This window comes from Sinocyclocheilus rhinocerous, unplaced genomic scaffold (genome assembly GCF_001515625.1).
Source record: "Sinocyclocheilus rhinocerous isolate Xijiao unplaced genomic scaffold, SAMN03320098_v1.1 scaffold1013, whole genome shotgun sequence".
In the NCBI taxonomy this organism is placed as follows: domain Eukaryota; kingdom Metazoa; phylum Chordata; class Actinopteri; order Cypriniformes; family Cyprinidae; genus Sinocyclocheilus; species Sinocyclocheilus rhinocerous.
This window is the reverse complement of record NW_015642049.1, coordinates 500,383-525,702: the sequence shown is the minus strand read 5'-3', so window position 1 is coordinate 525,702 and position 25,320 is coordinate 500,383. Positions and strand designations below refer to the sequence as shown.

General features: G+C 37.1%; 2 protein-coding genes and 1 long non-coding RNA gene across 4 annotated transcripts in view; 2 read left to right on the top strand and 1 right to left on the bottom strand.

The window, feature by feature from the left end:
* Positions 1-12,903, top strand: part of LOC107755362 (sperm-specific antigen 2 homolog) — a 41,122-nt gene extending 28,219 nt beyond the window's left edge. The window contains exons 9-18 of the mRNA XM_016572140.1: positions 2,263-2,340; positions 3,105-3,193; positions 3,986-5,563; positions 6,897-6,971; positions 7,140-7,255; positions 8,196-8,343; positions 9,279-9,344; positions 9,457-9,852; positions 11,688-11,816; positions 12,307-12,903. Coding sequence (XP_016427626.1) covers positions 2,263-2,340; positions 3,105-3,193; positions 3,986-5,563; positions 6,897-6,971; positions 7,140-7,255; positions 8,196-8,343; positions 9,279-9,344; positions 9,457-9,852; positions 11,688-11,795 — 2,654 coding nt within the window. The 3' untranslated portion in view covers positions 11,796-11,816; positions 12,307-12,903. The remainder of the gene's footprint in view (positions 1-2,262; positions 2,341-3,104; positions 3,194-3,985; positions 5,564-6,896; positions 6,972-7,139; positions 7,256-8,195; positions 8,344-9,278; positions 9,345-9,456; positions 9,853-11,687; positions 11,817-12,306) is intronic.
* A 5,885-nt stretch (positions 12,904-18,788) lies between these two features.
* The window catches only part of LOC107755374 (protein phosphatase 1 regulatory subunit 1C-like), a 29,398-nt gene continuing 22,866 nt past the window's right edge, over positions 18,789-25,320 (top strand). Inside the window, exons 1-3 of one of the 2 annotated variants that reach the window (XM_016572155.1) lie at positions 18,803-18,868; positions 19,010-19,187; positions 21,512-21,572. In XM_016572155.1, the coding sequence (XP_016427641.1) occupies positions 19,107-19,187; positions 21,512-21,572 (142 nt within the window). In that variant the 5' untranslated portion in view covers positions 18,803-18,868; positions 19,010-19,106. Of the gene's footprint in view, positions 19,188-21,511; positions 21,573-25,320 lie in introns of both variants that reach the window. The other variant, XM_016572156.1, reaches the window with a different exon arrangement.
* Positions 22,637-25,320, bottom strand: part of LOC107755375 (uncharacterized) — a 26,506-nt gene continuing 23,822 nt past the window's right edge. The window contains exons 4-5 of the long non-coding RNA XR_001641685.1: positions 23,343-23,348; positions 22,637-22,647 (exon numbers count right to left, since the gene is read on the bottom strand). This is a non-coding gene — a long non-coding RNA (uncharacterized LOC107755375). The remainder of the gene's footprint in view (positions 22,648-23,342; positions 23,349-25,320) is intronic.

Here is a 25,320-nt window from a genome sequence, read left to right as displayed (position 1 = left end):
ATATTAAAATAGAAAAACTTTATTTTACATCATAATAATATTTCACAATATTGCATTTTTTCCTGTATTTTTGATCAAATAAATGCAGCCTTGATGAGCATAAGAAACTCCTGTAAAAAAACATAAAAAATCGTTCTGATTCCAAACTTTTGACCAGTAATGTGTGTGTGTAATTGCATAGTTTACCTTAAAATATGAATATAAATATTAACAAAGAATTTCTCACTTATGTAAATTCATTTAAATAAACATTAGCATTATTAATTCAAGTAATTATTAAACATACACGTTATTGTTAAAGCAAACAAGTAAACAATAACTAAAATCAAAAACTTGACGAAAAAATGAAAAAAGAAAAAAATGACAAGGAAAAGAGAACAATATTACTAACAGCAACGGGCCTTTAGGTTACTAGTGCAGATGTTTTGAGTTTATACTTGTTTACACTCACTTAAGACTAACAACTGTTTATGCTAATACCCACTAGGCGGGCATTTCGACCAAGAAGTGTATGTGAATGTTTATTCACATTACTGTGAGGTGTTCTGTGGATTTGTTCTCCCATGTCTTGTTGACTTTTCTTACATAACTTATGCTTCTTCCTCCCCAAATGCTCGTCTGTGGGGGCTGTGATCTCCAATCGGACGTGCTTGTCCCTCTCTCACAGAAAACCACACTCTCTGTTCCTCTTTTCTTTTTCTGGCATATGTCCTGCAAGCCGTTCCTGAATGCTGACTCAGACAGCCTGGCTGCATTGCATGAGATAAATGAAGACTATTGATTTCTGAGCAAAACCCATCACTGGCTTGTTATCACTTGTTATCATTCCATTACATGCCAGCAGTATTGTCAAATCCTTTTCCTTTATGTCCGCCAGAACAAATGACGAGCTTGATGTTGATAAAGACCATCAAGTCACATAAAAGTTGCTGTGTTTTGCACAGGATCTTGTTTTTGCAGCGGGAAACCCTGACATTTTTGAATTTTCCAGATCACACAGATTCCTATTAGAGTGACGTGATTATGTTCGCGAAATTTCACAGACGTTATGACCTGACCTTAAACAGAAGCAGTTCTTGACTCATTTTGATTCAGAATGATGACTCCTGTGGTCAATTCAGTCTAATTTGCAGTTCGTCTTTCAAAAATTATTTTATTTGTCGGATATCATTCTTTCATTCCTTTATTTGTCGAAGCTCTATACAATTCTGGATATTTAAGTTATGTTATGTTATGTTATGCTATGCTATGCTATGCTATGCTATGTTATATTATATTATATGCAATCTATTATTTATTGAACATTAATATGAAAAAGTACTATATTAAAAACAACAACAATTATATATTTTATATTATTAATAATATATTATTCTTTGTTTAAAGCCCTACAATTTTATAATGTTTAGAATATATTATATTTATTTTATTACAGTATTAACAAAACAATTATATTAAGAATAATATATAATAATAATTATTATATTATAATAATAGTGATTTATTGTTATTAATATCATTTTTGTATATTAATGAACAATTAATATTTGTTCTTTTTATTACTTTAACTTTTTGGCCGTAGCAATTGCAGGAAATGCTGCTTAAAGTTGACGTTTCTCTAGTGTTTTCTATTGTAATTTATTTTATTTTTTCTCAGTAGTATTTTTTTTTTCAGCAGGAAACATTGCATGCTTTCAAGTGTATCAAGTTTTACTCACCCTCATGTCGTTCCAAACCTGTATGACTGGCTTTCTTCTGTGGAGCATAAAAGATCATATTTTGATAAATGTCTGGTTTTTTGGTACATATAATTAATGTCAATGGACTCCAGTGTTCTTGAAAATATATGTATTTTTAGTGTTTCTGCAGTCATATAGTAAGTCATATAGGTTTGGACCAACATAAGGGTGAGTAAATGATGACAACTTAAATTAAATCCCTATAAAAAGATAAGACAATTACAATTAAACCACTTGTTACATGTTGTCTCTGTAACATTGTCTCTTATAGCTCTATTTGTTTGAGCGTCCCGACACAGCATGATATAGTAACACTGGCTCGACCAATAGTGTGAGTTTGGGGTGTGACTATCTGTTTGTCCAACCACCCAGTACTTTTACCAGGTCATTTTATATGCTGGCCTCTTGTCATACCGCATTTTCTAACAATGGCTCATGAGCTGCATACTTTGAGTATTTAAAACTTATGTAATGTTCAAGTGTGATTTTATGCTGCTGTGTTGTGATCAGTCAAAATGTTAATGGTTTGTTTCTTTGCAGTTGCAGAGCAATGAGGATGAAGCTCTTCCTGGTCCTGGTGGCACGTCTCAAGCTGGCAGCGGTGAGTGTGGGCTGACTGCGGTTATCAGTTACGTTACCAGGAAACTGAATTTGTATACATGTCAAAGGCTATATGCAATTTTCTTAGCAACTTCTTAAGACTTCTTAGCAATAGGTTTTGCACTTAGTTTTACTATGGTATTGTTTACAACATCTGTGAGATTTGGATTGCTGGGAATGTCAGACTCATTCCTCTTGAGAATGCAATGACTGTGTGATCAAATCCGGTTGTCATTCCCAAAAGAAAAACACACTTTTTCTAAGAACACAGGGGAAGACGTGTCTTATTTAAACACTCAACATAACTGTGATGTGTTTTATCATGCTGCCTTATGGCCCAGCCCTAAGAGCTGAAGGGGACTTTAGTATGTGTTTTAGATAAAGTATGGATCAAGCCTGCCCTCATGTGGTAGAAATCAGTAGATGTTCACTATTCAAATATGTAGAAGAATGTTCCAGCTCTTTATCAACTGCATTTGTGTCATTATGTAGATTACAACATAAAATAGTTGTCATAATTATGTTCCATGCAAAGGTATGTCACCAAAGCTTTACTTGAAACATTTCTTTAGGTAAGTTACAGAATTACATTGAAACAGTGATAGGAAAACAGAAAAATAGGTGACAGTAATTTATAATATTCACCACACTCAACCTAAATGATGAGATCTAAGCCTTAAAACTCATGAGCATGAATTATAATAACTGGCTTGAATTTTGAGAAATCGCACTCAGTTTTGGTGCTCACGTTGTGTCTCCCTACAGAGAGGTTTTTGAGGACTGCCAGCCAGCAGTCTGACAGCAGCGGGTTTGCAGAGGACCCATCCACAGACGGTTCGGGTAATCACCTGAAGGTACGTGAGTGTGGGCAGAACCATCTGGACTCTCTACAGCCTATGAATACAAAGATTGTCATCCTCCTTTTGAACCCACAGAAGAAAAAAAAAAACATTTTTGGAATTTAGCTTGCACTGATATCAAATAGTATGAAAACGTAAAATAACTTTATATTTTTATATATGTTTTACAATATGAAAATTGTCATTTTTATTTTAAAATTTGTTTTTTTTATGTAATAATTACTTATTATTATTATTTATATAACTATTTTGTAAAATAAAAATTATATGAATAATAATCAAATAAATTAGCAGTGCCTCCATTTAATGTAATCAAGTGTGGTTTTCTGAATATTGGTTTAACTACATTTTGTTAAAAATGGATGTTCCCAACCTCATTAATATTGTCTAGTTATTTATGAACATGCATTCGGGGCTACTGGTAATACAAAAAATGAGAGTCAGAATATTGACTTCTATAAGTTCTATATGAATATTTCATAGGAATATGAATATACAGTAAGTAGTGGAATTTGTCATGGCCAAATCCAGCATTTGGTATCTCTGAAAAGCCCTCTGAATCGAAAATTTCGAAATTATGAATTAAGGTGCACTAGAACTTAAAATTGTGGCATATGTGTTCTTAGGGGAATTTACAAAACATAAATGAGGACAAGAATAAATTGCTGGGTTCTAAGTGGTAAAATACAAAGTGTCTATTAAAAGTGACTTTCAACATCAATGTTTCTAAGAACCAGTCCTTCAATAGATAATGGAAGTGAAACTTCGCTCTTGAACTTTTATTAGGTACAAGAAAGCTCAGATAGCTGTGACAGCGAAACCACAGTGACATCGCATGCAGGAGAAGTCAGCACACCCATAGCATTGGAGTACCCCAACTTTGAGAGATTGCAGGCTGAGGAAGCCCATCCTCAGTCCAACAGAGGCACATTTAGCCAGAGTGGAACAAACCGAGAACTCCCTGAGATCACCAGCCTCCAGAGTCCCAATCCAAACTCTGACCATATTAGCCCCAATGGACCGCTCCTTTCTCCTGATTATGATAGGGCTTCCATAGTTGAGTCCAATTTCACTACAGCGCAAGAACCCACCACAGACTCTCCAGAAGTGGATTCGAGTACAATGGTAGATCCTGCAACAGATTCCAACTTGGATGTAGCTCATGAAGGCAACATATGCCAGCCTGGTTTAGGCATTGATCTAGACTTCTCTGAGGATTTACGCCCATCCTCTGGGCCAGAGTCTTCAGATCTTCCAGAGACTTTGGACCTTGAGCAATGCCACGCTACGACTCAAAGACAAATGGACCTCCAAACAGCCCATCAGAGGTCATCCTCTATGGATGAGGAGCGTCCTGCCAGAGTATGGGTGAGGGACAGGAACTTGCTGAGGGAAAGCTTGGAAAGGAATCCTTTAAGGAGATCCAGCTCCCTCCCAACCTCTCCGCTCAGCCCAGCTCGAGTGGTCACCTCCATGCGAATCCAACTTGGAAAGGGTTCGGTCAAGCACTGTACCCCACCCTCATACTCGTACCGCTACGATGAGGAGAATCTCAGTGTCCGAGAAGAAGTGGATTCAATTATGGAAAAAGATGAAGTAGATCATGGCCAGTCTGAGCTCTTGAAATCTGCTCCAGCAGGTGGATCAAAGACGGACAGGGGAACGCCACCACATCTTCTCAATGTACCCCAGCATCTGACTCGCTCTTCCAGCTCGCTTTATAGTGTCCCTGCAGACTGGCCCCAGAGGCCCTTGGGTGAAGGTCCAAACTGGAGCACATGTAGTGTCCCAAACCTTAGTCAATTTACAGGTCTGGCCCACCCTCCTCCTCCTCCTCCTCCTCCTCCTCCTCCTCATGGGTCCTTCTACTCTCCCCAACACGGAGTGGCCTACAACTCCTCGTACCCTACCGGAGTTCCCCACCACACTCCTTTCCCACAACCGCAGAGTTCACCTTATCCTCAACCACTTAAGAGCAATACATTTACTCCACCACAGGGGGCGCCATTTACACTCCAGCACAATATGCATTATGCTCATCCTCACAGTTTGCCTTACAGCCCATTCTATTCACCTTATAATGTTGCTCAGGGAGCTCCCTGCGGCCCCTCATTGAACATGCATGGCAGCCCGTACCAACCTCACGTTCCTCTCACACAATCCCACAGTGCCCCCTATAGACTGGGCTACAACGGTTCTCCTCATCACCCTGGTGCCCCCTACAGTTATCCATACTATCCATCTCCCCCCTACCCTTGCTCTTTTGAGACGCCTCCTGCACCTGTCCCTGTGATGGGCAGCACAGAGATGCAGCTCAGGAGGGTCCTGCATGACATTCGTGGGACAATGCAGAACCTTGGTCAGGTAAAAACTGCCAAAATTCTTTTCATACTTGTTTATTACATGACCTGATGGGATTTTATGACTCTCCAAACAATCTTAACCTGTGGTAAACGTGATTATTAATGAGGCTGTGCCTGACATGCTCTTATTAGTAATTGTTTGTGTTTAAAGCAGGGTGGAATGGCAGTATACAGTATTTGCCGGTACAAATAGGTTAGCTGGTGAAGTTTTTGCTAACACAGAAGATATATTTGGATGGGCTGAACTGTTTTATGTTATTTTACACATAACCGTGATTAGGAAACATAGAGTAATGTGTAATAGCAGAGTGGGATGTGTCCCAAAGTCGAGATGAGACTTCTTAAGGAATGTTGCTAGGCACATGCAGCTAGTGAAATGGAATTTAGTTGTTTATGATTACTAAGCAGTGTTGCAACTAGTATTCATTTTAATATTATTAAAATTAATACTAGTTTCAGCACTGCTTGGTAATTGTGATAATCAAAGGGTTTCTTTTTCTTTTGATTTTACTCGCGATCTTTACAACACGCATCACATTACGTATTTCATGGCACACTCGTTTTATGCGTATTTGGCGCCACCTAGTGTTGTGGGTGTATTATTGACATGTCAAAGTCTAGACCCTGAATATAAGACGACCGCGTTTTTTCAGATGTATTTCCAAGAAAAAAACATCGTCTTATATTCGGGTCAATACGGTATTATTAAAGCTGTTATAATTGCATGAATACAATTACTTTTATTCTTATATATTATTTATAAATAAATAATTTCAAAATAAAAACAGAAAATCATCAAATGAATTTTGTATTTAAGTATTTCACTCTGTTGAAAACTGTTGTGCTGCTTAATGTTTGTGGAAATACATTTTTATTCGTTGATAAATAGAAAAGAACAGCATACTGGATATTTTAAATGGAAATTCGAAATAATTTGTATAAATGTCATAAACTGTCACTTTTGATCAATTTCATTCATCCTTGCTGAATAAAAGTATTAATAAAAAAAATCTGCCATATATATATACACACTTATACATACGATATACATATACATGTACATGTACACACACACGCATATATATGTGTGTGTGTGTGTGTGTTTGGTGTATATGTATGTAGCCTCTGACCTGTAATAACTGTTTTGTTTTGCACAGAGTCAGTAATATATCTGCATAAAGTATAAAAAGGAAGTGTGTTCCGGTTTCTTGCGAATCCCACCTGAAATGCATATAATCAGCCGAGTCAGCATGCTGCATTATCCTGGGCTCAGTTTAGACATGCTTTTCCTGTGTGACTCATAAGTCATAACCGATCTGTGGTTTTGTTGGCAGAGCTCATCCGTGCATGGAGGGGACACACCCATTGACAGGATCAGCACACCGTGCTCTGTCCAACCGCTTTATGAGGTACATCATTTCCCAAAGATGAAGCAGTCACATGTTATTTTCATAACCCTGAGTTGCATCACGTGAAGTCTCTTATGAAACTGAGATGCTCATATAGCTTGTGCAAGAGTTTTTGGGAAGTCTTTATCCCTATTATTTTTGTCCCTACTGACTTGCTGTTTGCTGCAGGAGCTCCAGATGCGACGCAGGAGTCTGAATGTCTTCCGGACTCAGATGATGGATCTGGAGCTGGCTCTCATGAGACAGCAGTCTATGGTCTACCAGCATCTCAGTCCAGATGAGAGGTGAGGAACTCATAGTTCCCCAAATCACAAGCCACAGAGGGAAAAATTTCACCCACTGGCTCATTTTGACCAAATCTCAGACACTTTTGAGATTTTCTGGTGTAGAAAGACAAAAAACAGCTTTGTAGCATGTATGGGTTTTTTTAAAAACTGGGGTCCGAGGACCACCAGGGGGCTACAGGGGGTCTGCAAAAAAATAAAAAAAGATATAGTTCCACGACATTCTAATTTATTGAGATGCACCTGTATATGTATTTTTTTTTCATTCACGCAATTTTATAATAGACTGGTCCCATAAAAAGAACTAACCATACAGTATGTATGCAGCAGGCTACAGTAAGTGTGGTGGTAAGTATGGTTATGGTACATGTTTGCACCACAGTTCCTGTCATACTAAACGCCTGTACAATTTGACAGAGAAAAGGCGAATATAGCCATAAATTAATTGTTAATATGGCTGTGCAGTATGACATAGAGAAAAAGCGGATTTAGCAATAAATAAGTCTTCAAACAAATGACCCTAAAATGTGTGAACAAATCATAAATGCACTGTAAAAAATGAAATGTAGTTTTCCCTTTACTTTAACTCGTCAAATTAATTAAGTAGATTTTTTAAAGTCAGTTTAATATAATTTAAGTTAAAATGACAGCCAGTTTGATTGTACTTAAGAAATTTAAGGCAGTTGAAGGTGGTTGGAAATTTTACAGTGTACTAATGATTTTTCACTATTGAAAAATAAATGACTATCAGATTGGTACTGGATGATCACAGTGTTAAAATATTGGTTTTCTGTATCAACCTTAAATTTATGTGATCGCTGCCTCCTCAAATACTGACTTGTGAAGTATTTACTGACTGTTTGCCAGACTGTGAAAAAAAAAAAAAAACTATGTGAAACTTAAACCCTTACATCTTATATTGGGGTTTGTGATGTTGCAGGCGGGAGGCGGAACAACTTGAAGCACTGCGGACGGCAGTCAGGCAGGAGCTGCAGGAGTTGGAGCTGCAGTTGGAAGATCATCTGCTCTCCCTGAATGAACAGATGCGCAGCAGCTCACAGCACAGCAGCCTCTACCGCCACCACATGGTCAGTGAATGCAGCAACAACTGCCACATAAGAAATTATCAATTATGCTGTTATAGCATTTACCTAATAGGCTACCTACAATATATTTCTGTTAGAAAGTAATGAACAAAACTGTCATTTTTATTATACCCTCTCAGGATTGGAAGTACAGACTAGTCTTAATGTAAATTCCAATGGGAATTTCACTGAACCTGATATATTTGGAATAACCATAAATAGACGTTACATTGTAATTATATAATACATAAAACATTGTTGAGTTAAATTTACAGCAAAAATAACTATCACTGTTACATACCGTCAGTGTGATATACAATTTTGGTCACACCGCTCACCCCTAGTGCAGACTGAAATGTGAAAACTAGTCAAGTGAAAAGTTATGTACCATTTAAAAGTTTGGGGTCAGGAAGATTTTTTGTTTATTTTTTTTTTTTTATTAAATTATTACTTTTTCTGAGCAAGGATGCATTAAAATTAATTAAAAATAAAGATAATTGTGAAGTCACAAAGAATTTTTCTATTAATAAAAGAATCCTGATAACCTAATGTACCATGGTTTTCACAAAAATATATTAAGCTGCACATCAATATTTTTCTAGTTTCTTGACCAGAAATATTTCTTGAGCAGCAAATCAGCATATTAGAATGATTTCTAGAGGATCGTGTGACACTGAAGACTGGAGTAATTATGCTGAAAATTCAGCTTTGCATCACAGGAATAAATTGTATTCTAAAATATATTAGAATAGAAAACAATTATTTTAAATTGTAATAATATTTCACAAAATTACTATTAATATTACAATTTGATCCAGTAATGCAGCCTTGGTGAGCATAAGAGACTTCTTTCAGAAACATTTTACAGACCTCAAACTTTTGAACGGTAGTGTATGTTGATGTTTTTTAACCTTTAGTAAGAGATACGTGTCTCGCAGGGCATGCACAGAGGTCACAGCATGGAAAGCCTGTCTAATTCTTCAGCACTGCAGGCCATGGAGCCGGTGAGTGGATTATTATCATGTTACATGGTCCTGTATCAGATATCATCTGCATGCCTTGTTCTACTCTCAGTTTCCTCTCATCCTTTATAAATTCTTGTATGTGAATATACAGGTGACGGACCTCCTGAAGGAGCAATTGTACCTTCAGTCTGAACTGGGATATGAGGCTGCCACACTCAGTTCAGGCCGCTCGTCGAGGGCGTCCAGCCCTGGAAGATTCAACCGAACGCTTGAGTCTTGCTCTCATTCCCCGCAGAGAGGCAGCGTTTACCGGGCAACCCTCAACCTCACACCCACCGTCCCTGCAAGGCCTGGAATGGAGGTTCCTCTGCCTATTTCTCCAGAGAGGATGGAGCATAACATGACACCTGCTTCCTTGGAGTTGAGCAGAGATGAGGACGAGATGTCACTGGATGGACACAGGAGCAGGACGATGGAGGACTGCAGTCCCACCGAATGGAGGAGTACAAGTGGAGGGAATGGTGACCTGCAACATCTTATACAGGAGGTGACAGAACTCAGATGAGAGGACTAATATACAGCAATGCCAACGGCCAATATTGAGAAATATCTGAATTGTCTTATTTTCACCAGTTTTTTTTTTTAAGATAAGACTATTTATCTCAAAATTCTGACTTTTTCTGCAATTCTGAGTGTATATCTCACATTTCTGAGGGGAAAAAAATAGAATTGTGAGATATAGGGGAGAGCAGGGCACAAAGTAACACTTTTTGACTTTCTCAAATTGTGTAAATCCACATGGGGTTCAGAGTATAATTTTTTTTATCCACAGTAATTTCACACTTGTCTAGTACAAATTCTTAACCATAAAAGCTTAAATGTCATAGAATAGCACAGCAGGGCACATTGTAACGCAGTGTTACAACATACCCCATCTGTGCAACTGGAATTTAAAACTGGTTACTGTCTTTAATGTTCAGCGATATCTTCAAAAGACTTTTGAATTTTGGCGCACTTTTTTTCTCTATATAATGTTGATATAGTAACTAGTAAATGCTGTAAATTTGGTTATGCTAGCATGTGTGGAAATATTTAAACCACGTGTGTTACAACTTACCCCGCGTTACTTTGTGCCCCGCGCTCCCCTAAACTCGCAATTCTGTGAAGAAAAATCAGAATTGTGAGATATAAAGTCACAATTTTGTGAAGAAAAGTCTGATTTTTTTTCCCCCTTGGCAGAAATAAGCTTCTGAAATTCTGTTCGATTCTGCCAAAGAATCTAGAAATTGCGCTGTCAAACCTGAAGACACAAAAGCAGCATGTGTTTCCTTCTCCATCTCAAAAGAAAGCGGAAAAAAGCCTATTTAACTGTGTCTTTGGCACCGTTTGAGTGAGCTCTTTGTAGCCATAATGGTTTTTGGTGGTGTGTGTGATGATTGACAGATTTGCTCATGAAATATCATGCATCAGTTTATGCTAATTTACTAGACTGTCATGATGGTCCAGCAATTCTGATGCTTATGAGGGAAACTTGGACTGAATTGGATCCTTGTAGTCACCTAGGTAATTTCATGGCTTGTGGAGTGATGTAACAGCCTAAGACAAGACCTGATGTTCTTCACCAGCGTATCAATATGTATTTGACCCTGCACAGCACTGCCAGTTCTTTGGATTTCATATATGGAGAACTGTTGAAATCGTTTAACATAGTTGACCTTGTTGCTGTATGGCAGGTTTATAGATATATATTCTCAAACCGTTTTGGGCAGTAAATAAAAGTTGTAACGTAATAATAATAATACGTTTTATTTATATAGCGCCTTTCAAACACCCAAGGACACTTTACACAAGGTAAATAACAGATAGTATGCAACATATAAACAGCCAAACAGCAGACAGAGGTGAAATAATATGCAATATACAAGATACGTTACAAAAGCATAGAACAGAAAATTAAGGCAAGCAATTAATTAAGAAACATTGTAAATAGGTGTTTTAATAGCAGTTTTAACTTAACTTTTTTTCAGCAGTATGATAGTAGTTCAGCTGTTTTGAGAATAAAAAGTTTAGCTTTTCTAGTAAACAAATTTATTTCTTGCGAAACTGAAAATAAACTAGCTTGCGTACCACTTTCATTCAGCACAAATATGCTTGACGAAGTCGCTTTGGAATATATTTTTCAGGTGATAAATACATGACTTATATTCCAGAAAGTACTTTTGAATGGTAGTTTGCCAAACGTTCATGTAAATAAACAGATTAAGATCAGTTATTCACCGATTCGAGTCCCTGTGCAGCATTTTAGGTCTCTCTATATTTTTAGTTTTTGACTTTCCTACCTTTAATGCAGTCTAACATCATTTCTTATTCATCCTCCTGCAGATTAAAGAAAGTATCGCACATGAAATCAGGCAGGAGATTGTGAACGAGCTTCTGGCTGCTGTGTCGCCACGTAGATCTCCTCTCCCAGCCAGGAAGCCCCCTGTGTGAGCATCATAACAGAGGATGGAGGTTGGTTTTGATGGATCACATTATGCTCAATCAATACAGACCTGTTGATCTGTTGAATGTTTACGTTAACGTCTTGAAAAAAGTTTCTTATTTATTTGATTAAAAACATAGTAAAAACAGTAATATTGTGACATATTATGCGGTTTAAAAAAATGTTTTCTATTTTAAAATATAATTTATTCCTGTGTTGGCACAGCATCATTACTCCAGTCTTCAGTGTCACATGATCCTTCAGAAATCATTCCAATATGCTGATTTGGTGCTAAAGTAATATTTCCTGTTATTATCAATGTTGGAAACCATGATAGATTTATTTATTTGAAATAGAAATCTTTACTGTCACTTGATCAAAATTCAGCATTTTACCCACTATTTGTGTGGGCTGTGTAATTTTACACTCAGAGTACATGCTTTAGAAGGCAGTAGGCAGGCAACTCACTAGGTTTTGGAACAATATTCTCAATCAATATCTCTGTTTTGCTTCCTTCAGCAGGTGAAGAAGTAAATCTTGTGAAATAGTCACAACGAACACTGGTTAAAGCTTTGCACTGAGAACGGCTCAGCACCTCTCTCTGGTTCGGTCCGTGTAGCCCTTCCAGACTCGACTTCTTCTGGACTAGAGCTACAGGGAATATGCTCATGCATTTGAGTCCAGATTCCACTTTTGCAGTGGTTGAGATCTTCCACTGTCCGAATCCGCAAAGGGCACGAGGCTTATTGTGTTATCCGTCTGGTACATATATTACAGAAATGTAATAAATCTTTTGGGATGTGTTTTAATATGTGATGCAGGTCTCGTTGGATGTTTGCAGAGGATGAAAGGGCTGTGGGTAGCTAAAGTTTTCTGTGTGAGTGTGTCTTTGTCTGTCTAGGACAAAAATGTCTACTGAAATCAGACTTGTTTTCTAATCCAACCTCTGTGAGGAACTAACTGTGCAATACATTTAACTTTTTTCTCTCAAACTTGAACTGATCAATCACAACTACTGTTCTACTCAAAATGCACACCGCTGTCTTCATTTCCTGTTGATAGTCTATCACATGCTGTATGTATAGACACTTAAGACACTTCAAAGCACATTTTTAAATACAGGTGCATCTCAATAAATTAGAATGTCGTGGAAAAGTTAATTTATTACAGTAATTCAACTCAATGTTTTTTTATTCATCTTATGCAGTATTCTAATGTGTTGAGATAGTGAGTTGGTGGGTTTTTGTTAAATGTGAGCCAAAATCATCACAATTAAAAGAACCAAAGACTTAAACTACTTCAGTCTGTGTGCATAGAATTGATTTAATACACAAGTTTCACAATTTGAGTTGAATTACTGAAATAACTGAACTTTTCCACGACATTCTAATTTATTGAGATGCACCTGTATATTGTCCTGTGAGAAGAAAAAGCACTAAACTCTCTTTATATATACACACACATTAGCAAGCCCATGAAATATATATATTTTTTTTATTTTCCTTCAAACAGCAGTGGATAGTCTGTCAAATCTTCAGATGAGGATTTAAAGTGTTCGACTTAATTTTCCTCAGTGTGAATGAGTTTTTTTTTTTATTTTTTTATCTAAGCTGTAATGAATTGTAATACTAATTGATTTATGCGACAAAGGGGACATGTTCCCTTTCCGCTTGGGATGCATGAGGGATAATCTTTAATGGAAATCATTAATAAAGATTTATTTATTTTGTACATATACTTGCCGAGTCATAATTTTGGTTGTGTTCCTGGAGATGGTGGATGGTGTTTGTATTATGGTTTACAATCTTTATACTCTACAAAAATACTGAATATTCCAGGTTACTGCAGAATTAAAGGAATAGTTCACCCAAAAATGGAAATTTCCTAAAAATGTTCTTGCCCTCAGGCCATCCAAGATGTAAATGACTTTGTTTCTTCATTGAAAAAAATGTGGAGAAATTTAGCATTACATCACTTGCTCACCAATGGATCCTCTGCAGTGAATGGGTGCCGTCCGAATGAGAGTCTAAACAGCTGATAAAAAAACAATAATCCACACCACTCCAGTCCATCAATTAATGTCTTGTGAAGTAAAAAGCTGCATGTTTGTAAGAAACAAATCCATCCATAATTTAATATAATATGAAAAAAATGAAGCAGATATTGCTCATGAATTCCCTTTTTGAGATCAATTATTTATTAGGTTTATAATATAATATAATCTAAAAACAAACTGAAGCATTTAAACTGATAGAACAGAACAGAATAGAAAAAAACTAAAGCATTTAAACAGATCTGTAAGCTTTTGGCGCACATCATTCTCTTTTCTGTAAACCGAAATCACCGGTTCTAACTCTATAGCGAAACCAACTCTATAGCGATTTGCCCGAGCATTGCATTTATTTCGCATTTACTAGAATTCAATCAAATGGCTTTCCCAACTCATTTTTTTGCGTATGCGCGCAGCTTAAGAGGGAACATTGTCTGTATGATTTAGACACTTTTACAGCTCTAATAACACTCAAGTTTGAAAAGAAGAGTTCATATAAGTGCTTCAATAAAAGTATGAACTGCATTTGTGCTCTGAAACCCTCTGGTATGCCTCACCCCATAAACTTCTGAAGGGTGGATTTACAATGCCTGCTTTTTATTATTATTATTATTATTATTGTGCTTTCCTTTTTGGTTTTATTAACGAGTTTGAAATGAAATTTACTAATGATTTTTTTTTATTATTATTGTGCCATCAATAGTTAATTAGCCTTCCTAATCAAGTGCATTTATTCACAGCATGTTTTAATCTTTTATTAGTTTAACAAGCAGTGTGTGTATTTGGGATCTGAGAGGTGACTGAAGATTTTGTCCAGTCCAGGGATCCATTTACAGTGTTTGATCAGGTAACTTCCAGAAAGGAAACATGCACTTGTGTTGAACTTCATTCATTGATTTTTTTTATTTTATTTTATTATTTTTAGAGATACATAGTTTTTATATAGGTTCTTGTTTAATTATGTTCTTATTCTGATCTTGGGTACAATAATGTTGATCCAAGAAAGTAATCTGGCAATAAAACATCCCATAAAGCACACAACTATTCAAACGCTTGGGATTGGTTAGATTTGTAAGAAATGTTTTTTGAAAGAAGTCTCTAATGCTCACCAAGGCTGCAAAAATGCAGTAAAAACGGTAATATTGTGAAAAAACACAATTGAAAATAATTATTTGTTTTCTATTTTAATGGATTTTAAATTGTAATTAATTCCTGTGATGGCAAAACTGAATTTCCAGCAGTCATTAGGCTACTCCAGTCTTCAGTGTCACATGATCCTTTAGAAATCATTCTAATATGCTGATTTGGTGCTCAAACATTTCTTATTATTATCAATGTTGAAAACAGTTGTGCTGCTTAATATTTTTGTGGAAGCTGTGATACATTTTTTCAGGATTCTATGATGAACAGAACGTTCAAAAGAACAGCATTTGTTTGAAATAGAATTTTGTAACTTTATAAATGTCTTTCACCTTTGATCAATGTATCCTTGCTGAATAAAAATATCAATTTCTTAAAAAACAAATCATATTGCATGCCTACAAACATTTAGTAGTAGTGTGTGTTCCATGTTTGGAACCTCTAAAAGATTCAATTGCATTAATATGTATAGAACCTTTTTGATGGAACCTTTAAAAGGCTTCTACAAAAACATTTTAAGGGTTCCAAATAATAAGCACCCACTAGAACCGTGCTGTATTTCAATCATGCTTGATCTGAACCAGGCTACATTTTTTCCAGTAACTGCTCTTTCAGGCCTGATCGTGCTTGTCCTTTGCGCTTAACATTTTTAATGCGGGCAACAATGTTAATGGCAGACTCCTACTGCTGTGTTTAGCCAAGTATGACGATGAAAATACCTGTGGGTCAGAAATTATTTTGATAACTCAATCTGGCCCACTGTTACCATGGTAACACGTCTCTGAGATAGAAGGTTGGCGGGAGAGTGATTTTGATATTGTGGGCATGCTTGAATGGATTCAGAGGTCGGCCATTAAAATAAAAAGGCTACATTAGACCTGGGGGATACTGATATATAACAGAAATGGCTTGAATAACTTGACGATCGAGTGGGATTTTCATTTTCAACTGTTAGAACAGCTCAGCTGTGTCCAGTACAGCAGCATAAAGGCGTTTTGTGTTCGTCTACAGAGGAGACAGACTGAGTAGTCAGGGAAAATTAACTTTATTACAGGCACTATTGGATTTCACTTGCCGTCACGTCTAAGAGAGGGTGCTGGATATGTTTCCTGACCACTCAATCCCACTTTTCTTCATCTCTCGGCCTCTTGCTTCAGGCAAACACCCATGAACACAAGGAAATGGTTGTACTTTTGTCCTTGTGTGTTCTTGAACATCAAACCTCAATGCATAATAATTTTGACAGCTTGTGTGACACAAACCTCTGCTGTTTAGATTAATTGCGCTTGCAGTGAAATAAAACCATATCTGTTGAATCTTGCGCAACAGAGCGTGGGTAATAAACAGTGCCTGTTTTGTGCCTCCTCCACCCTGTGCCATTCATTAAGCTCCAGTAGTTTCCTCCCTGGTATTACCTGCTCCTGATGATGAGTTTCATTAGGTCAAGCTTTAACCTGTAAATGGGCGGTGGCAGTGAAGACAGGGTGTAAACATGCGTCAGGTCGGGTGGTTTGGTACTGTTTGTTCCAGAGGTGAACAGGGTGACCTGATTTCTTCATTTGTTTCTTGAGGATTCTTACACTCCCTCGTTTTTCCCAGACTAACCTCAGGTTACACCAGCTGACTCCTGACTATAATATACTATTTGTTGAATCTAGTTAACAAGCGGAAAAAATAGAAAACACCTTGTTTCGGAACAATTTGTTTTTATGGAAGAGTAGAGTGCCAGTAAAGAATCAAGGAATAAATTAGCAATTTAAAAAAAGTAATCTATAAAAACAAACCAATTGTCAAATGGACAAATCAAAAAAAAAAAAAGGTGGGAATTACTGTAAGCACAGATATCGGATACCAGTCGTGTCTAAAGTGAATGTAAACAGATGTGTCAAAAGATCGTATCTGTGCATTAAGACTTGCAGTGTAAACGCAGCCTAAGTATCTTACAATATAAATTTACCAAAAAAAAATAAGGCAGCATGGTAGGCATGCTTCACTCTTAAGCCAATCCCAGAATGCACTGCTGTAGGTTTGCTCATTTTATTTTACATGGACTAATAAAAAAAGTAGCCTTATAAAAAAAAAAAAAAAAAAAAAACATTATTCATTATTTTTATGTATAATTTTTTTTTAATATAAATAACTTCCCAGAAATAAATATCAATAACATTCCCATCACTTTTGACCAATTTAATGCAGTATTTTATTTATTTATTATTTTATTTTATTTAAAAAAGGTTTTTATTAAAAATAATAAAGTGATATTTATTTTTAAAAGCAACTTTTACATTTTTTTTTTTTTTTTTTTAAAAGAAAGAATTTGCAGTTCAGTTTTAGCTGCACAATGGAGCCTACCATTACAATATGTTTAAGAAAATTTAACCAACTGTTTTTATCATTTATTATGACTATTAGTTATAGTTTTGCAGAAATATCTCAATTTCCCCCTTCAGGTTGTGTTTTAGACAGGTTGCAGACTAATGACCTATTTCAAAGCAGGCAGGTGGATCAATAGCAGTTATCTCATTGGCAGATGTCCAGTGACCCGAACAAACAGCATACAGTAGGTAGCGTCTGTTCTGGGTTACGGTTAGGATCAATACATGGTCTTTGAACTATTACACCTAATATTACACCACAGTTTACTTTCATTATCCACAAAACAATGCAATTGGGTATTTTAAAATGATGATTTTCATGCCTGGAAAGTGAATGTAATATGCTAATATGCATTCTAATTATGCTTAACTTTAAAATGTGAATATATAAAACTACATTTTAACATTTTGTAAGTGGCACAAAGGGAGTTGTGGTTGGTTGCTAAGGCATTGCTATGTGGTTGCTAAGGCATTCTGACATTCGATTGCTAGAATGCGGCTATGCAGTTGCTAGGTCGTTACTTAAAAAAGCGATATTCTGTGTGATTTTTTATTATTTTTATTCATTTATTTTTTATTAATTTATTTATTTATGCCTGCTATATCATCTGCCATGCAAAAATTGTAAGTCTACAAACGCAACAGCACACATCTGTCTCAATATACCATATCATTTGAGGTGTCATTAAATGGTACAGAAGAAGATGTCTATTGAAGTTTAATGTACCTTTTACGTAGATATCAAATATTTTTTATATTTTTATATTTTTTATATTTTATCATATATTATATATCTCATAAATATATAAAATATATAAGTATTATATATATAGTTATATTAGCTTTGTTCATATACCAAACCTAATAGCAATAGTAATAGTGATGCTAGCCTTAGAAAGTACAGCTAAATATAAAATATACATCAGCTAGAAATTGCTCTTTGTGAGTGCAATCTTTATTTTAATACATTTTAAAGGTCCCTGTGCCAGTCACAGATGCCTGGAAATGTCATGGAATCCATTTAATCTAAAGTATAGGAATCTTCATTTAATATTTTACATATTACTACACAAAAACATCCCTCACTTTTGTCTTAAACCCTTGATTCGTATTACATCCGCTCTGGCTAAAAATAAAACGGCTGCTTTAGCAGGACAGTAAATCATTCCCATCTCCCAAGAATCCCTGAATAATTAAAAATCTATAAATTAAGTGCCAGTGTGATCGAGCTTGTTATACATTCTAAAGAACATTCTCTTGTCTCACAGTTTACCCGTGTCCATGAAGAGAAATCCGGCCATGTGATGCGAAAACTGCCGACAGCATCCTGAATCAGGATCATAAATAATGTAGGAGCATCAGCAGGTCCCGGTGGGGGCTTATATTGCATTGCTAATGATAGTGAGAGAAAGAGAGAGAGAGAGCGAGAGAGAGAGCAAAGCAGAGAGAGATCTGAGCGTGTCCCGGAGCAGTCGGAAAACTCGCACTGAGAAGACCTGCAGCCATCTCTGCTTCTGTGAGGTTTATGGGACACGGGACCACAGCAAAGGGAGTGGGACAACACGGATGTGGGAAGGACAGACTGACTATTTGTTCTGCTGTTTGTCTGTGTGGCTCATTCTCTCTCTCTCTCTTTCTGTCTCTCCGTGGAGTAAAGGAAGGCGGGCCATACAGGAGGGAGAGGAAATCACAGGGGCTGATAAGTAGGGTCCACTTTGTCTCCATCTCTCTCTCCATCAGCTCTCTCGTTCAGCATGGAGCCCAACAGCCCTAAGAAAATTCAGTTTGCCGTTCCACTCTTCCAGAGCCAGTTGGATCCCCAGGCGGCCGAGCATGTAAGTAGAGAGAAGCTCTTTTATTGCATTGTGCCTAATGGAGACTGGCCTGCATTGCTCTTCGGCTCCCTTGAGGCTGTCTTGAAGCATCAGATCTGTGCAGATTGCTGCCAAACTCAGTTTTATGATATGATGTCATGCATAGTGGGATTGTAGTGCTTGGAAAATGTGTAATTTTTTAATGCACACCACCGTAATGGCTTGAACAAACAGTGTTTTGCATGCACTTAAGTGCGAGGAGGGAATGAAACATTTGCTGTTTGCTTTCAAAATTCTGTATTACATGCCAAATTAGTTTTTGTCGACTATTTTGATAGGGTTATTTCAAAGAGTGCGAACTGGTGATAAAGGGTGACCGTGCATCGCAAAAAAAATTTTTTTGTTCTTTGTAAAAATTGTCGTTTGTGCAGCAGAATATATTCTTATTGTGTTCCTGCTAGGGCTGCACAATTAATCGAATTTCTAATCTCGATTACAATTATTGATGCCACAATTACGTAATCGTTCAAAGTCCACTTATTCTGCGTTTTTTCTTTCTACATGTTATCTTAAGGGTATTGTAGTGCTTGGAAAATGTGTAATTTTTTAATGCACACCACCGTAATGGCTTGAACAAACAGTGTTTTGCATGCACTTAAGTGCGAGGAGGGAATGAAACATTTGCTGTTTGCTTTCAAAATTCTGTATTACATGCCAAATTAGTTTTTGTCGACTATTTTGATAGGGTTATTTCAAAGAGTGCGAACTGGTGATAAAGGGTGACCGTGCATCGCAAAAAAAATTTTTTTGTTCTTTGTAAAAATTGTCTTTTGTGCAGCAGAATATATTCTTATTGTGTTCCTGCTAGGGCTGCACAATTAAATCGAATTTCTAATCTCGATTACAATTATTGATGCCACAATTACGTAATCGTTCAAAGTCCACTTATTCTGCGTTTTTTCTTTCTACATGTTATCTTAAGGGTTTTCCATTGTTTTAGTAATAAAACAATCATTAATAATCGCAATTATTACAATTTCAAGGGAATAATTGACAATTGTGATTTTTTTTGTCATAATCGTGCAGCCCTTGTTCCTGCTATTGTAGAGCTGTTCATTGATGGACCCGGATACAGCAGTGAGGCTTCATGCCCGGTAGTAAAAGTGTTTGATGTTGGTACTGTTGCTGACAATGTCATAACAGGAAAGTGTTAGGCTGATTTTATGATGATGCCGGCTTGTCCAATCAGTGGCAGTCTGTCTTTTGCTGAGTAAGTTCTCCATCAGTGTTCGCTCTTGTTTCTTGGAGCCTTTTTTTTCAATAATAAATAAATAAAATAACCTGGACTGATGCAGGTTCAGGGCTCAGTGATTTTATGTGCTGGCACAATCAGGCAAGTAGTTCAGATTTTTACCGACCTTGCAGCTGAAGGAGCGATTGTAATATACCACTGAGGAGAAGTACTTTTAGTACTTCGCTTCATGTATTTGTTTTCAAGCAGATCCAAGATGCTTAGAATTTTTTTGTAGCATAGTAGTTTTTGCCCAGCTTTGGCCATTTTCATAAAATCAAGCTAGATAATGTTATGTTACCTTCCAGCCTCATATAATTCAGCAGCATCCAGTAAGGTCATGAGAAACTTGTAGTCGTGCAACTAGTGAGTTGGCTGGGGCTTGATAACAGCTCTACATGATCAACAAACGTTGATGTGAAAATGCCGTACTGGCTCAAAAGGTCAAGTGATGGCTCTTGAATCTCTCTCACACTCTGAGTAATTCTTACAGGTTCATCTCTTATTTCATATAAAATTGACTCTGATGTTCAGGCATATTTCAAACCGCATGGAGGTGGACTACATTGTTGAGTGTAAGCTCTTGCTGTTTCACATGTGTTGCGACAGCATGTTGTCAGGCTAAATGTGATCTAAACCCAGCAGCCTTCTTCAGGGAATTGATTGTATTGACCCCAGTGAATCACCCAACAAATGCTGGTGTCTGGACACATGGGGTAAATCAGTCAGCATGAACATTTTACGCCCGTGTTCCATCTGTTATTAAAAAGTACCACGGCAATACTACAACTACAATATAAATTTATATCATTTTAGAGTGGTTTTGGGGCATTTTCTTACTGGTCAGGCTGAGGGACCAGCTTAATCCAGTGAATCCAGCTAAGACCAGCTTAAGCTTGGTGTTTTTCCAGCAGGACGCTGTATTAAATTAAATCAATAAGCCACTCAAGGATGTGTATCATAGTGATTATACCATGGTTAAATAGGTTTTACTACCTCCACAATACTTTTGTTAATGACAGTATAATTATTATAGATTTTGTTTTCTCTTCAGATTCGCAAACGCAGACCAACTCCAGCCACTTTGGTCATCTACAATGAGCCCAGTGCATCAGGTAAGAGCTTTAAACCATTAAACAAGTTGATGCTTCATTGTAGTCACTGAAAGGGCTAGTTCAGCCTATATGGACCGTTGGGTCATAGCCAACAAGGCGCTATTGAACTAGAGCCCTGCTGTGTATCTAAATTAAGATAAGAATCTGCAGTGAACGGTCTGTCCCTCATTAAGCAGTAATTTTAGGGTAAAGTTCTCAGTATTCTCTCACTGAGCAGATCTCTAACTCTATACATTTGCTTCGGTTAACTGGCATCAGCATCCCTAATGCATTAGTACTAGACCTCATGACCGTTCTTTTCAAAAACAAACAAGATTTGGTCTATTTGTGCATCATTTGGAGGTGTTTTTCAAGGTTCGATTTCAGCTGTGGCGTATTTCTTTTGAATTTCTGCTATCATTTACGTAAAGCCGTGGGTTTCTGTATTGTTATGAAAATAGGCCCTCTCCAATTCTCATGTAGAATCATTATATGATATTGCGGGAGGAAATGTGCTCTTCTGGTTTAAAGGACAACTTGATAGGTCTGATGAGGTCATTTCACATCGGAGCGTCTGTAATCTAGCCTTGGGTCGGAACAGCACAACACGGTATGAATGTGGCAACGGTCAACAGGCTGCTATCAGCACAAACAACCCACCTATGGCGTCAGCATATGCGAGCGGACAGGCTGTGTGGACCATCGCACTACAGCTCTGTCATCTATTTCAAGCGTTGTCTCTTCTGGGTGAACTTTCAGTTTAACCCCAATGTAGAATGATGCGGCTTATCTATGAGTGGAATTCAGGGTTATTTGGGAAATGGATGGGATGTATTTAGCTGAGATTCAATTATATGTGCTATCTGCAAATGACACTTTGGAAGGTTAATATAGAAGCCTGTTCTCACCTCAGAATAAATAAAATAGGAATTGTGACTTTATATCCCACAATGTGCCTTTATAGCTCTCAGTGTGACTTCAAATCTCTCAAGATGACTTCATATCTAACAATGTGACGTTTAAAGGGGACATCGGATGCCCATTTTCCACAAATTGATATGATTATTTAGGGTCTTCATGAACTGTCTGCAACATACTTTGGTTAAAATTCCTCAGTGGTCATGTAAAACATCACCCTTTTTACCTTGTCAAAAACAGCTCTGATCACAGCGACCCATTTCGGTGCATGTCTCTTTAAATGCTAATGAGCTCTGCTCACCCCGCCCCTCTCTTCCATGGAAGATGAAAGGCGATTCGCAGTGTGAGACTTACTTCTTCTGGAGGTGCAGCTGGATCATGAACAGTGGGTCCAGCTACTGATCCATCCTTGAGTTTTAACTTGTTAGCAAAACCTGCCTTGAATTGTCCCTCGTTCAGAAAGCAGTCTGGAGTAAAATGATTTGCACAGACATAAACGAATTTAGGCGTATTCGGTGGTGCATTACCATCAAAAACAAAAGTAATCCACTGCGTCCTCAGTGGCTCTCATGTCGGGAGAAAATTAAGACTCTCATGTTCACCTTTGCATCCAACTAAAAACACCTGCATTGCATTAGAGTCTTTTCGCTACAGCTGCTCGAGCAAGGAGAAAATGCCGGACAGCGTATAACGGGCTGGGGGTGGAGATATGCTAATACGGGACAGTCCGTCAGTACTCGTGGGTGGGGCTTGTGCAATATATGTCATATTGCTCAGAAAATCAAAACAGCTTGATTATTGAGACTGTTTGGGCTTTTGGGGGGATTAAAAAAAGTAGTGATTGGACTTTTATCATTGTATGGTGGTTGTGACCACACACTGCTAACCACAATTGCAACCTTTTTCTCATACTGTAATTACGACTTTTTATATCACAATTGCAAATCTTACAGTGACATTTTATCTCACTTAATTTCTTATTTTAAACTCACGATTATCTTTTTAAAAAGTTTAAAAGTAAGAAACTGGCTTTACATACTGTAAAAGGAAAAATTGAAATCGCATCATATGACCCCTTTAAGACTTGCATGGAACATTCATGTGGTCTTCACCTGAAGACTTTTCTTTTCAAACCTACATTATGCAAGTTCATATGTTTTCCACATGCAAGCAGAATCAATAAAGTTTTCCACTTGAGGGAAATGCCAGCACATTAGCGTCATCAATAAACATGGTAACCTCGACCCTAATCCCACTCAACAGCCCACACAAGAAACTGTTTTTTTGGCTCTGTAAATGTAGAAAAATCATGTCAGAATGATCACGATTTGAGCACACATGAATGCCATCACAATGTTTTTGCTTGGATATTAAAGAATGAAGGTGGAAGCTAATTGGTATCATTTATAATTACGTTTTAATTGTAAATGTGGTTTGTATAATTGACTTTGTTCACATTTTGATGAGATGTGCCAGACAGCACTACTCATTTAGCCACGTTTATGAGGCGCCAGGCTTGTGGGACAAAACTTCCCATAATTCTCTGTGGCAGCATGAAAATGATCAAATACACAGATAAAGTATCATTTCCACACCTAATGCGCATTCTTTGATCTTCAGTGTTGCATTAGCATTAAACACGCTTCCTGTGTTTGTCAAGTGAAAAGAGAGAAAGAAATATGAAATTGCTCAATGCGTCCAATTTATTCAGACCAAAACTCTATAACGCATCACATCGTAATTATAACTTCCAAGCTTGTAAGTTGGAACTTCCCAGATGCACTTGAAGGCAGAAGAATTTTACAGAGGCATATAATGTCATATGCTCATGCTCATGTTGTGACAGTGAATTGTTTAAATGTGCTGGCTACTTTGAGGTCAGACATCAGTGATTCTTGAGAACTGGGACAAAACAGGCTACAGAACTGTAAAATCAAGTTTACTCTATGCATCAAGGAACTGTTTTGAATTAATCTGTTCAACATGTTCAGACGTTTTCACATATTTGGGTGCTGCTTCTTCCATGATATGTATATATGGCCGTATTTACATAAAGAGACAAATCTGTGAAACATTATCAAACAGGTATATATTTTTTCCACCTTTTCCTTTTGTCATTACATAGTAATGTTTTTATGTATTATTATATTATATTATTATATCACCCCCCTTTAAAATAATTACATGTTTTTGCTTTGCAGCCTAAAATGGAGACGGACACAGTTTTTGTTTTATCCAGCTGCATTTACTCAGTGCATCTTATAACATCCAAATGAAACATATAACACCAACATGTCAGAAAAAGAAAAAAAAAGCACAGCATTTCTGTTTTATATTTGCTCGTCGAATTTCTCTACAGAATCATGGGCAGCGTTGTTTTTCACCAGGAATAACACCATTAAACCATAGACTGTATAAAAACATGGACGTAGTGTCCGTGACGTCACCCGTAGTTCTCTGAAGAGTGTTTTTGCAGCTCAAAGTTGGCGGAGCGGGCCGTCACCATCTTGGAAGCTCATCACCGCGCGTCACTCCCGTATAATCAAAAATGGGCAAAAAGGTGGGAGCTGGTTGCTGAAGCCACGCCCACCTAGCTCGACGGCAGTGTCAGCAGCGGCAATCCACCTGTCACTCAAGTGGCCACACCCTTAATTATGCAGAACTTTAAGGCTTAATATAATTTAAACAGATTTAGTTATAAAAAAAAAAATCACCCCCCTCACAGTTGTCATGAAGGGCAAAATTAGCTATATAGACCAAAATCATGTTTTGAACCAGGCTGGAAACATGTTTTTTTCTTCTGCTGTAAAGTTGGGCATTTTAACATGGGGAGTCTATGGGATTGACTCCC